At 44.1% G+C, this 12,704-nt stretch overlaps 1 protein-coding gene across 6 annotated transcripts in view; it reads right to left on the bottom strand.

Annotated features, from left to right (window-relative positions):
• The window catches only part of LOC110981499 (neuronal acetylcholine receptor subunit alpha-10-like), a 30,533-nt gene that overhangs the window by 2,695 nt on the left and 15,134 nt on the right, over positions 1-12,704 (bottom strand). For all 6 annotated transcript variants that reach the window (XM_022239102.2, XM_022239104.2, XM_022239103.2 and 3 more), the window contains exons 3-6: positions 2,103-2,254; positions 1,557-1,711; positions 731-1,278; positions 37-292 (exon numbers count right to left, since the gene is read on the bottom strand). In XM_022239102.2, coding sequence (XP_022094794.2) covers positions 37-292; positions 731-1,278; positions 1,557-1,711; positions 2,103-2,254 — 1,111 coding nt within the window. The remainder of the gene's footprint in view (positions 1-36; positions 293-730; positions 1,279-1,556; positions 1,712-2,102; positions 2,255-12,704) is intronic.

Below are 12,704 nucleotides of genomic sequence, written 5' to 3' on the forward strand. Positions count from 1 at the left end.
GATCACAGGACCATCACCTCAGCACCTCCCACTCACCTGGCATTAAACCACCGCTGCTTCCTCAGCATGGCCAACCGCGCCTGGTCCAGCTTGGGGTCGCTGCGGCGCTGTAGCAGATACTCCCCCTTGCAATCCATGCACATGACCTTGGCCACGTACTTTAGCACCAACGTCCGCAGCCAGCTTGGTACCTGACGCGTGCCGTCTTCCCCCCGGTGGAAGATGTTGAGCACAGTGATGTTCATCGCCGTGGAGATGGCAATCAGGAACATGATGATGAGGTAATACTCACCTTACGGTGGAAAAGACACGATTATGATCGTATATTAGAGACATTCTGATTAAGGAAATTGGCAGGACACTTGTGAGTCGAATTTCTGTTCCCTTACATTCCATCCACCGTTCTTAAACGCGAAATTGATGTCCATATCCGCAAGCTACCAAGGATATGCTTAGTATCCAGATCTGAAGGCAGTTTACATTATACAGGATACCCAAAGCTCATGTCTTTACGGGCAAAGGAAGAGTAAGGAGTTGCCCCATATTGAAAGGTTTGAGGGGACATTTGACGGTAAGATTTATTTTCAAACCCATCTACTGCACTAACTCTTTAAGTATGCAGAGACAAAAGAACCTTTACCGTGCATAACTAGTTTGTCATCTGTCCATCAGATGACTCAAGGAACCTGGATTGAGATCTCTCAAAAAGCAACGGCAAAAAAACTCTTACTGATAAGCGGAAGTCCTTCTGATGTCTTGGGAATCGTCTCAGCCACCAAAAGGAGGAAGACGGTCATGGACAGGATGAGGGTGATGCTGAGATTGGCTTTGACCACCCCGACGTTATAAGGCATGAGGAAGCCCACCATGGACAAGGCCGACAGGAGCACGATAGGCATCACCAGCTTGTACATGTAGTAGAGGGGCTTCCGCCGCAAGCCGACGTAGAGAGTCACGTCCACGTACTTCACTGGGCAACACACGTAGTCCACCAAGTGTCGCTTGAAGCAGGTGTAAGACATGTCCCACTGCTCGTTCTCCAGGTACAGCCCCATGTCCGGGCCGGCCGTGGAGTTGTACAGGTCCACCAGATACCAGTCGTATGTCCAGAGCCCAAACTTGAGCTTACACTTCTGCTCATCGAAGGGGAAGTACCGGATCTTGATTTCACACGTGCTGCGCTGAATGAAAGGCTTGGTCTCCATTCGGACCAGACCGTCGTGTCTCAGTACCACGTTTGTGCCTGTTGTGCCTGCGTAGGCTGAATTTGTGTCCGCTCTAGGGAAACCAAACAGGGATGTGCAATTATCTGAGGGTTAGCAGGTCGGATCTATTATGACAGCTATTTTTAAACCGAAGGAGGGATTACCGGAGAACAATTAATGAAACGTCTGTCTATGGGGGCTGAAAATGATTGCGTAAAGAAAATGACTTCATTGGTGTGGAAAGAATGGGTTTTCACTTTCAGCGACCTGTGCAAAATTTACCTAATGTGTCTTTCTCCAACCAGAAACCCTTCTTACCTACAAATACCCCGGGGGGAAAATGAAGCTTACGTGTTATACAGTGTAGTGTCTGGGAGCCAGACATCAAAGGCAGGCACTCTTAGCTCCTCTAGTCCTCCATACTCTTTGGGGTTCCACTGCAGCCAGATGTCCTTCCAGCTTTGTTTGATTATGATATTCAACTTTAAGATCTGGTCCCTTTCATCCTTGGTGACAGATACGAAGAGGGGGAAAATCAGTCCTTCCAAAGAGGGCGACAGCAAGGTGTCTAAGAGTATTGGTCTAGAGTTACAGATACATGCATAGCATGATATGCCATGATCTTTCACGTCTGATTTGCTCAGGTCTAGACTGGTCTGTCTGGTTTAATCTGGTCTTAAATAGTTTGCATTTCCATTGATGAATCTGGAATTTTCTGGCCATGACTGAAGTGGTCTGGACTTGCCTGGCTTGAACTGATCTGGTCTCCTCTGGTCTGATCCAGTTTGATTCAGTATACAGTGCTTTGGTCTGGTCTCTTTCAATCTGGTTTCAACTGGTCTGGTGTGTGAGCTATTAATATCAAATTACATTTATCCACGTTTTCTTTGGACTTACAATATCAACTATCTGTTTGATCTTCAAGGTGAAGTAGACAAGCAACTGGTCAGAGTGGTTCCTCAGGGGTCTGAGGTGCCTGTTGTAGAGTGGCTTTTTGAGGAAGAGGTCCTCGTAGAGTTTCTGCTCATCTCCTAGAAAAGGCCTGCCACCTGCAGGCAAAAGATAGAACATACTGGTGATATTATTATACTGCAGTATAAACGCAGCCATCTTAAAGCTGTTTTTACTAAGTCTTTCTGGTAATGAAAACAAAGATTCCTTAAAAGTGCCCAAAGCACTGTAGGTCGTGAGCTTGAAAAACAAAGAAGGTGCAACGTAGGCCTACGTTGCTACACCGATGAGAGGATTGTCCGAATGCACCACGTGAAGGCGGTCCTTCGGGTTCACCAGCTCATCCAATGTAATGACTATTTGACTTGAACAGCTGGCCATGAATGATCATGTGTCATAACTCTCACCTCATTGGTTGATACGCACAGTTTCTCGTCTGGTTACGTCTAGAGGTTCGACAAAAGATACGATAACGCGTTTGTATGTTGTTGCCAAAGAGAATTTCCTTTGCGCACAAGGCATTTATTGACGAGCACCCTTCCATTTTGTTCTAAGACACCAATGTGCCATTGTAAAAACAGGTATAGTGAATTCCTCAAGTTTAGTTTAAGCAATATAAGATGTCGCATTCAGTTTCACTCTAGCACCTTCTCCCTACTGGTGCTTGTCTAAAAAGATGTTGTATCCACCTCCCCAGCTACATTTCTGTATATCCTTAAAATCTATGCGCGCTAGGGTTTTCCTGGCTCTGCTTACATTTTACGGACTCTGAGCACATCGACGCGTAACGTGTTCCAATCTGCGAAGGCCGTCAGTCTAGATATCGTATTAGTCGTGTCTATTCGTGTACCAAATCAAGTCCATTGGATTAGAGCGGCCATTACCGAGCAATTTGCTCTGGTTGGCCCTAATAGGATATTGCATCGCTCGGCCTAATGAGGCACGCGGACTTGGCAGCATGCAGCCGCACCTCCCACGGAAGGCGGTTTTCACGGTAATGGGTCAAATGAGGGGCCTCTCAGTTGTTGATGGTTAGTCTAGACGTAAGTGGTTCCCTGTGCATTTTGCGCCCGTTTGTTTCTCTGACTTTTATATTTAGAAATAACATGCCGGTAATGATGTGAGCTTCTGGCATATAATGCTATTTGGAGGTCAACGTTTGCCGATTTTTTTTACGTTGGGCCTATGTTGCAACAAGCGACGGGCAACAATCACAGATAATCGCAGATAATTACATTTTTGTTGACGATGGGCAAGGTCTCGCCATTATGCCGGCAGAAATTTGTTTTATTTAAAAACTTGCGATCGGTTATGTGCCCGAGGTAACAGGTGGCCGGAAAGAAAGTTTATTACCGTCGCCCGTGTCGAACCTGGCGCATGGCATTTTTCCTGCATTGTTACTTTAGGAATCCGGAAATTGTATTCTAATTATTGTTGCCACGGAATACTTTTGATCCCTCGTTCAACGTTTTTTCTAGCATGGTCGTCTCTTGCCTTGTGTAGTTTTCCTCGTATAGGCCCCAGCTGGGTCGTTCGGAGTGCGAATTCCCAGGCAACGAGCGGCCCGTGCATATTTCCACTGCGCGGCTCGACACCTTACCAGGTGTGGCGGTGGTAATCCAAGGGCCAAGGCAGTGAGCCAGTTTATCAATAATACATCGGGCCCCGGCGCCCGTGATCTAATGGCGAGACTTTTAATATCATAATACACCTGCTCTCGCACGTTTCTTCCCCCGGGAATAGCTGATGGAAGTTGATTGCAAGACAAAAAAACGTGAATGGAAAAAAAATCTCAACTATACATAATGCAGTGGTCTCTCACAGATGCTCAGTTAGAAAGATTATAAATCTTTTCATCTGCTAATCGGCCAAAAACTTTTCATCAGGTTGTCTTAAGATGGCTTCGTATCGAGGCTCTGGTAATATAGGCTCAACTCAAAGTTTGTTAGGTGTGGGCTTCATAAGTACAAGCCAATCATGCTAGAAAATGCCCACTTTGAAAAGAATACCGGCACCTGCAAACTCATATCTAGATACGGGCGTTTCACAATAGAGCGCCTCCAAGAGTTTGCAACGCGTTAGCCAATCACAGTGAGCGAAATCTGTCGACCCAGTGCGGGTTTGGAAAGGGCCGACAGATTTCGCGCATTTTTGTGATTGGCCAGCGCGTTGCAAACTCTTGGAGGCGCGCTATTGTGAATTGCCCGCATTGAAAGGCACACAGTTCCGTTGCCCCGCCCCAACGGTTAACAATTGACCTGTCTAAATATATCAAATCGAATTTAATTACAGACTTTACCTCTGCCCTTTCTTATTGTTTGCACCACCTTTCCCAACTGGAACCATATCCATCATAAACTATACCATCATAGAGGACTACAGAAAACATGTTCACAAAATGGCAGTCTACGGGACAGTTACGTACATGTAGGCCTATACTAAGTAAACAATAATGAACGAAAGTGTCTTTTTAGAAGTAACAAAATTACCACAGCCGTAAAAAAAAAAATCAACCTTTTTCGGTTGTCTTATGCCTTGCATGACAATAACTCCAATTGAGTGAGACTGTAGAAACTGCTGGAAGGCATGTACTATTAAATTTCAGTCGGATGTTGGGCCAGACGCTCAAGATTTTGAAGTCTGGGGCGAGCTCGGGAGAAAATGCGTTTGGTTTAGAAAGCGTATTGCTCGAAGTGGCTCGCAGTGTTCTTGTTGGGCACCGTGCCATGCATATTTTGCTGACTTTCGCTTGTTAACGCACAGGCGGCTGGTGGCTGAGGGAAATCGTGATTTATCAGATTGGACGGAGTAATGGGTCTGGCTGACAGTGCATCTCCCTTTTCATCATCTCCGATCGCGTGCTATAAATCAAGGGTAATAGTGATACAAGAGCGAGCTGTCGTACCTCATCTTCTGGACACGAGGCCCGATACTCACGGAATATCGCAGATTTAATAGCCCAATATATTATAGTGAATATCGGAGACTAGATACTCAATAAAAGGACAAGATAACCAGTTTATATTTAGTTAATAATATGAATACTGTCTTCAAGTCTCGATCATATTCTGTTGTGTTGGTATGACCTCTTGTGAAAACCTATACTGTTAAAACTATAAGAGATTCACCATGCTTGAAAAATACTGCTGGTAATACTTTCACATAGGAAGATGTAATCAAATCACACAGTAGGTGATATTCTTTTCGGTCGTAATCAAGTACATGCACAGTTTGCTATAAACACATACAAATGCAGCAGAATGTTTTTGCTGAGGGCAGTTGCGTGGTTGGTATTCTTTTATTTTGTTATAGGGAAAATTTGACAGTGTAATTTTTACAATGATAAAGAACCATTTTTGATAAACATGTATTTCCTTCGATGCTAATTTTCCGTTCCCAACCATATTGAATTGTCCTAGAGATTTGCAATCAAATTAAAATGTATCTGCTAATTACAATAATGCGAAAGAGGCCTCGAAAAAGTATGGTTTCAGTTTTGTAACTCGTTCAGTCGAGACGATCTTTTCATTTTACACCTGAGAGGACCTTTTCCCCCAGAACGCTTTCAGCCTGCTTTAATCATGCAGTCTGCAAATTGCACTTCACTGCTTAATTTTTAACGAATCTATCCGCGCAGTGCGTCGGGGAATTTGGTCGGTTGCTATGGCATTCAAAATGTAATCCGGAGGATGTAAAAAGCACGCAGAGAAGAGGTGGGGGAGGAAGGCAGTTTGCGGAACTGGCCCACAATAAAGAGCAAGGTCGGCTGAGAATGCATATAAGGTTGCCGTAATGTTCCTGCAATCCAGCAACCCTGGCGGTCTTCAGGAAACCTTCCAATGCCAGAGAGGAAATTTGCAGCCCGGCTATTTTGTGAATGGTTCGGTGCTCTCGATCTCCTCCTCAGCGAAACTACACATTAACTCAGATTCGTTAAGAGTCTTCTTTTTTTTTCAACCTCTCAATTTTCCCCAACCATTTCACTTGAGTTATACACTGGGTTTCCGGGGCAACGGATATTTATGTGAGACTTGGACTGAGCGGTCGCAACAGCCAGCTAATGGCTCTCCGTGGCCTGGGGAAGACAAACACAGCCGGTCGTCAGAGAGCTCGTCGAAAACCCTTTGAAATCTCGAAACAACATTCTTAGAGACTGTAAACAGAGAGACAGTGAGAGAAAGTCGACAACAGACTGAATCTTGCTGCTTATGAATGCGCCCGGACCTTAAAGATGCGCCGTATGGTGGTTTCTGTTGATTGGCATAATAGGCATATTAATGTGAGCACTGCGTTCATAGGTTTAGACATAACCAAATGTGAAACAAAACATAATATCGAGCAAGAGCATAGTCACCCAGAAATCGCTGACACAATTTGGAACAAGAGGTTGCACGTTGAAGACGAAAAATAATTATACACGGCATGCTGCACCTCTAAACATGTGTAAATGCATTTACTTTCCGCTTGAGATCACTTGGGGTCAAATCCATACGTAAAAAGACGTGTGAACCTCAAATCAATAACCCTTAATTGCGAGTGTGCGTTATTATAATGACACGATACGATGTTAATTTCATTATTGACTCCATGCATTACAAGTTCGCATTTTTTTCATTCATGGCCATTTGGGTTTGAAGGCTGGAATGCATGCCTTGGAGTCAAGGCTGAATTTGGATGCCTTGCACCCTCCAGACACGCCCCCTTCAACTGCACTAATTAGTACCTTAATTTTAATACTGCTCGCGCCGTTTCCAGGCCCATGTTGTTTGTGCATCATCTGGTGAATATTTTCATTACGATAAGTGCATGATTTGCGGCAGCGGTGAAACATTTGGATGACTCTGTGATATGGTGGCCAATGAAGGTCACCATGCGGGTAAGGCGTTCCGTTGCGGTTGGCAGACGTGATTACGTGCTTAAGTCACGAAGATGTCGCTGGCGGGTTTTTTTGGCTCTCAGGGACATCCGTCATTGGTATGCCGCACTTAAGTGTCTGTCACTGTACTTTTTTTTTTTTACTGCTTCACAAGTCAGCACAATGCGCAGGTGGGCGCAATGTTATGATGTGCGTGAGCGGGATGATTGATATGTGCGCAGGGGAAATGGAAAACATGCCCGGCTTAGTCGACCAGGATCCGCCTGGCATGGCGTGCGTATGGCTATATACCGCTACTGGATGGATTCTACAACACCCCCAAACCTCCCCTCCTTTAATTTACCAACGAGCTCGCCGTTTCAGTCGAGCGTGCACCTGCCTTGGCCCTCCCTTGCTGAGGATGGACTTTAGTTGCTCACCGTTTGATTCGATTTTACAGTTTGACATTTTGAATTGCCCATCGACCTATTTCTTCTCAGAGATGACTTCAGCTGTCTTCAGTCTGTCAACAAGGCTATCATGCACCACTCCAAACAAATATATAGCTAGTAAGGCGTTATTATCGTTTGTGTGACGCATGCAAAGAAGTATAGATGCAATACAACTTCATTTCACTCTTACCTTGTCATTTTGTTTCAATTTACTATCGTGATATATCTTTTGTTTCACGCAAAAAAGCCAAAACACTACCACAGCCTTCCCATCGTCTCCCTGAATCAACACTTGATTTAATTTCTCTCCCTCCGATCACACCCCCCCCATTCTGTCTGCAGCCCAAGATCGCCGGGCACAGTATTTGCAAGTCAACCGAGCTATCATAGGATACTGTGACGGGCCAATCGTGTGGAATGAACGGTAACCTACACACGCTTGATCTGCGGCCAAGATTTTTCACTCATCGTACGGCCCGAGATTATGAGCTCTTTCTGAGCGGAGATTTTTATCGAAAGATTTTTTTCCCTGATACAATCGAGGCCGATATCAGTTCGCATTTGCCTGTATTGCAAATCAAAAAGACGTCTGCTGCTTTTTCCCCCCTCCCGTTAACCTCAGTTACTGATTTGGTGTCCCTTTTATCTAAACCCAATTTCAGCATGCTTTGTGGCGCTGGCTGGAAAAGGCAGGTAGTCCGACCTCATTGGCCGGCTCACGTCGACGCGCTAAATTGGCACTGTTCAAGTTCAATCGAACGCAAATTATGTTTTCGTAATAATATTATTGGCTGACCTTTTAGAACGGCGCAGGGACGAAATGCCGCGTGTGGCTACATAATTATGTAGATTTTTCCAGCGGCGGTCACCTCTTAAAGGCACCGGCTGTTGTTCTAGCTGCTGCTCTTGCTGCTGCCGCGTTGCTGGGATGCTTTGCTAGTATTGTTGCAGTTTTAATCCTGCAATGTATGTCACTAACGATGTTTTGGCTCTGAGGGTATTTACTGGTTCTGTTATTGGTTGCCAATGGACTAATTGCCCCCACTGAGTCACGTGACTTATAGTGAGTATCTAACCTCAACAAACATGGCGTCCATGTAAGTGTCATTTACCATAAACGAAGCCAACGGTCAGCAAAGCACTCCGACAACTGATGTGCTGAGTACTACGCCGAAAATTGGCTTTATTTTTGACAATTAAACAACACTTAAAACACACTTTGCTATTGAAGGGCGCCATGTTTGTTGATTTTTTTGATATCCACTATAGGTCACGTGACTAAGCATGCGTAATCGGTCACTTCTGCTCTGACACAGCCGTTCTTTTTAATACAAGTGTTTTGGTTTGGTTTTGATGCAACTCCTCGTTGCATTAAAACTGCCATCTACCATGCACCTTCAGGGCTGCTGTTTTATGGTGTTAAGGCTCTCTAAATTGCGATGGGTGAAAGTTCACCCCATTCTAATGACAATTAACTCCCCCGATTAACATCAGGGAACTTTCTTCGCTCTATAATAGAATGAAATCTTCCCGCTATAAAGGGGTTGTTTTTCAAACTGTTTTAATGTAAATTCGGAATGATTTCCCCTCTAAAACATTTAGTCCCAGTTTAACTCTTTCAGATTCAGGGAGTGGTACCCTGTTTGAAGACAATTCCACTTGGTTAAAATGTGGTCGTTTTCCTGATGCACAAGACATCCAGTTAAAGCTAGGCATCCACATTCCAGATGTATATTTAGCATTGGGCATGTTGCATTACAAGAAAAATGTCAAATGCAATGAACTGAACAGACATAATGGTATTAATTTGTCAAAGGGAGGATTGGGCGAGTTTTGTGAGTTTGACAAAGGATATGTCATTAAATTTTCGTCCCTGCAACCAGCTTCAATAGTTGTTTCTATTTATAATGCACACACGTACAACATACACAACATATTACTCGTGAATATTAATTACATCTATTTTGAGTAAATAATTTGATTTGGGCCCTTGGCTGGAGCGGAGTGTGTCCACGGTGGCTCGGGCCAACGAGACGGCCCAACTGACGGCAAATGGAGCCGCCCACCCATTGCCTCTAGCCAGCCACCCTATAATGTTCGTAATATCATATCTTCATCCCAAACGGTCAGGTATTTAATTGAGTTGACGATACAACTATCGGGCGAAGCATGGCCGAGCTCTCGACTGGGTATTCATTAGCATGCACCCCTCGTTACATGTATCCGGCCAACTGCATTGATGTGGCACCCGGAGCCCATATACATATAGCACAGGAGGGTCTGTTGTGTCAATGTAATATGCAGAAGTGGGGCTTGTTAAATATAAGAAACTGCATTGAGCAGACTGTATTTTTCCTCCATTTACGATTATATTAGCCTGAATACTGTTCATTGTGCGTGAAGTGTACATTATTCCAGAATCCTGTTATTGATTGGTGATTTAAATGAAATGGAGCAGGTTCGTGTCTGGCTTGGAGGACATGAATATATAATTGTATGTGGAGAAAGTTGTCCATTGAAATGTTATCAGTATCGTATTCATAAGCGCACATTTTCCCCCATTGCCGTGTTTTCTTGCCAGAAATGCACAGTATGTATACATGGAAAATGTGGGCGTTCTTCGGCGTCTGTAGCGGAGCACGAGATGAAACGGTAACGGCCTCATGTATATTAATATAAGTGTTTAGTATAAGTGTTATAACTGAGGTATCTATAGGCCTACTGAAGATGTTCGTGTGGTGCCGCCTTAGAACTGCAAGGAAAGCTGCCGTGGCACCAAGTCGATTCTTTCAGTCAAAGTTCTTTTGTCAAGGTTTCGAATCGGCTTTCCGAACTTCATGTGCTCTGACAGTCTCAGAGAATGACTGGCGGCTCACGGGTGAGTCTGACGCTTCGTGCAGTGTCGTCTCCTTGACGGTCCGCTCTGTTCCGGCCCCCTAGCTGTCACCCGGAAATTACATACCGAGTCTTCCATTTCCCGCAGGAGCTGAAATAATATTGGCCAAAGATTCACGTCTTCTTCTGCGGGCGTTAAAATTCCTTCCCCCACCGGTCGGGGGGTTGGCGTATTGAGAAACCAAAAGAAGTTGCGCGCTATAGCCTCAGAGTATATGGTCCGGACACCGGCTGTTTGGAGTTGATGACCGTTAAAGCGGACGGATTTGCCATCACCAGACTACACTGCCGAACAACGGTAGATGACACCCCCTATTGCATCACATCTCAAGTGCTGAGACTCAACGATCAGACCTCATGGAGGGAAAATTATCAATCACAACTGCGGGATGGGTCCAAGATAGCTGATAAAAGAGAATAACTTCACTAATTTGTAACTACACAGACAAAGTACAGCCGCAAAACAAGGTTTATGGTGTTAATAGAGGGTGCCAAAAAATCTTATAGTTGGAAAGAAGTTTATTTTAAAAAAAGATGTCGAATCACAACACATGTTTTCACGCCCCTGACAGTGTTTCATAAAACCACTTCTCAAACAACGCCTTTTGCTCTCCATTTTTGGCCCTGGGCTTCAGTCAACATGACATTTCATTTTAGAAATTCCAGCTCAATTCATTAATTAGGTGTCCATTCTTTTAAATGTATGAAGGGCACACGTAAAATAAGTAAACAAATAAAAAAACCCCGCAAAACCTGAAACTCACGGATGGCATTCTTTTCATTATAGGTCCGACTATCAAATGTCCAGCTTGTTCTTGGGCAATAAAGCCAAAACCATCTCAGCTTTGAGAAAGAGCTTTGTTGAAAGATTTTCTTATACATTTCAGATAAGAAGAAATGTTGGGCGACTGCAAAGCAAAAACAATTTGGGTCGAAACTGACTCGAATATGTCTGATTGCTTCTTGAAACAACAGGCACCGTCGTCTGCAGAGTCATGTCAGAGCCAAGATGAGTACTCATCAAAATCGTACGATAGACTTTCGGTATGATTATTAATGCCACCACGCCCGCAGGCTCGGGTCAAAGTGCACCTGCAAAGTTGTCTCCCTTTAAAGTCACCAAATTAAAAACTACTCACGAATAAGGAGAAAAATGACAGCAGCGAGCGATTGTTAATATTCTCGACTGTCAGAAACACTCGCACATCAAACGATTCAACGGCCCTGCCTTGAAATTACCGCAGAGGCTCCAGGCAGTGGGGTCTACAAAATCCGACGCTCACGATGATTTTTTTTTTTCGGCTGGGGCAAAATTACGCGCGAGGACGGTTCGCGTGCTCCATTTGTCTCGAGAGCTTTTGAGTGTCTGTTCTCATACTTTCGACTGTTAAAAGGTTAGGTAGGTTTACGTGAGGTGCGTGGGTCTGCTGGTAAGATTAAATATATACCTGGGGTGCCCGATCAAATGCTTTATACGAACTGAGAGAAGCCAAACAAAAGTACTTTGAAATGGTGTGTTATGGCGTGTTTTATGATATTTTTTATTTACTTGAACCTTTCGTCTATCAAGTCGATTTAAATTTGATAATAACTTAAACATTTTTATTCAGGGTCTTATTAATAATGTTGACTTATCCTGTTTGATATGAATAATCGAACCAGGAAAAGGTTCGGTTTCCAGTGGTACAACACATGGACGGAATACTAAGGATCGCCGACGTTACAAAGTCAAAGAGTTCCGCACGACGGATATTTCTCTGGAAATGAACCTCATTTGGTATGTTGAACAGGGATTCGTTGTTTCGGCGCAAGTGCAGTGCAACATAAATGCATTATGCTATTCTTTGATGGCGCACAAATGCCTCCAGCTTTGTAAATAATGAATGTTAGCAGGAACACGCATCGAGTAATCCACCACAGAGCGCTGTATTTTATGTCTCAAACGACCCGTGTCGTCGTTGATATTCTTTTCCCTTTTTTCTTTGGTTTTTCTGTCGTTTTGTGTGACAACATATCACAAAGATACCACCAAATCTTGTCACAGATTCCACAGGAGCCAATTTCAACATTCCCATTTTTCTCTTCATATCCCGTCCAGCGAAAACATACTCAAGTATAATAAATTTACAGTCATGTTCATGACTTCAGTCGTGGCAACACAGTCCATTGTATATCTCCAGTGTGTATTGTGTACAGGCCGAAATAAAACACGCTGTTTTTTCCGTTTCTGAGTGCGAACTGACGCCTTGGACGACTGAGAATACGGCTGCACAGTTGGACAAACAAAAATGGCGAGAAAATTCACATACAGGAGAATGAAAAAAAGAATACCTGCCCGTATTTCCA

Source organism: Acanthaster planci, linkage group LG15, assembly GCF_054643075.1.
Source record: "Acanthaster planci isolate LZ-2023a linkage group LG15, COTS_SCS, whole genome shotgun sequence".
NCBI classification, from domain to species: domain Eukaryota; kingdom Metazoa; phylum Echinodermata; class Asteroidea; order Valvatida; family Acanthasteridae; genus Acanthaster; species Acanthaster planci.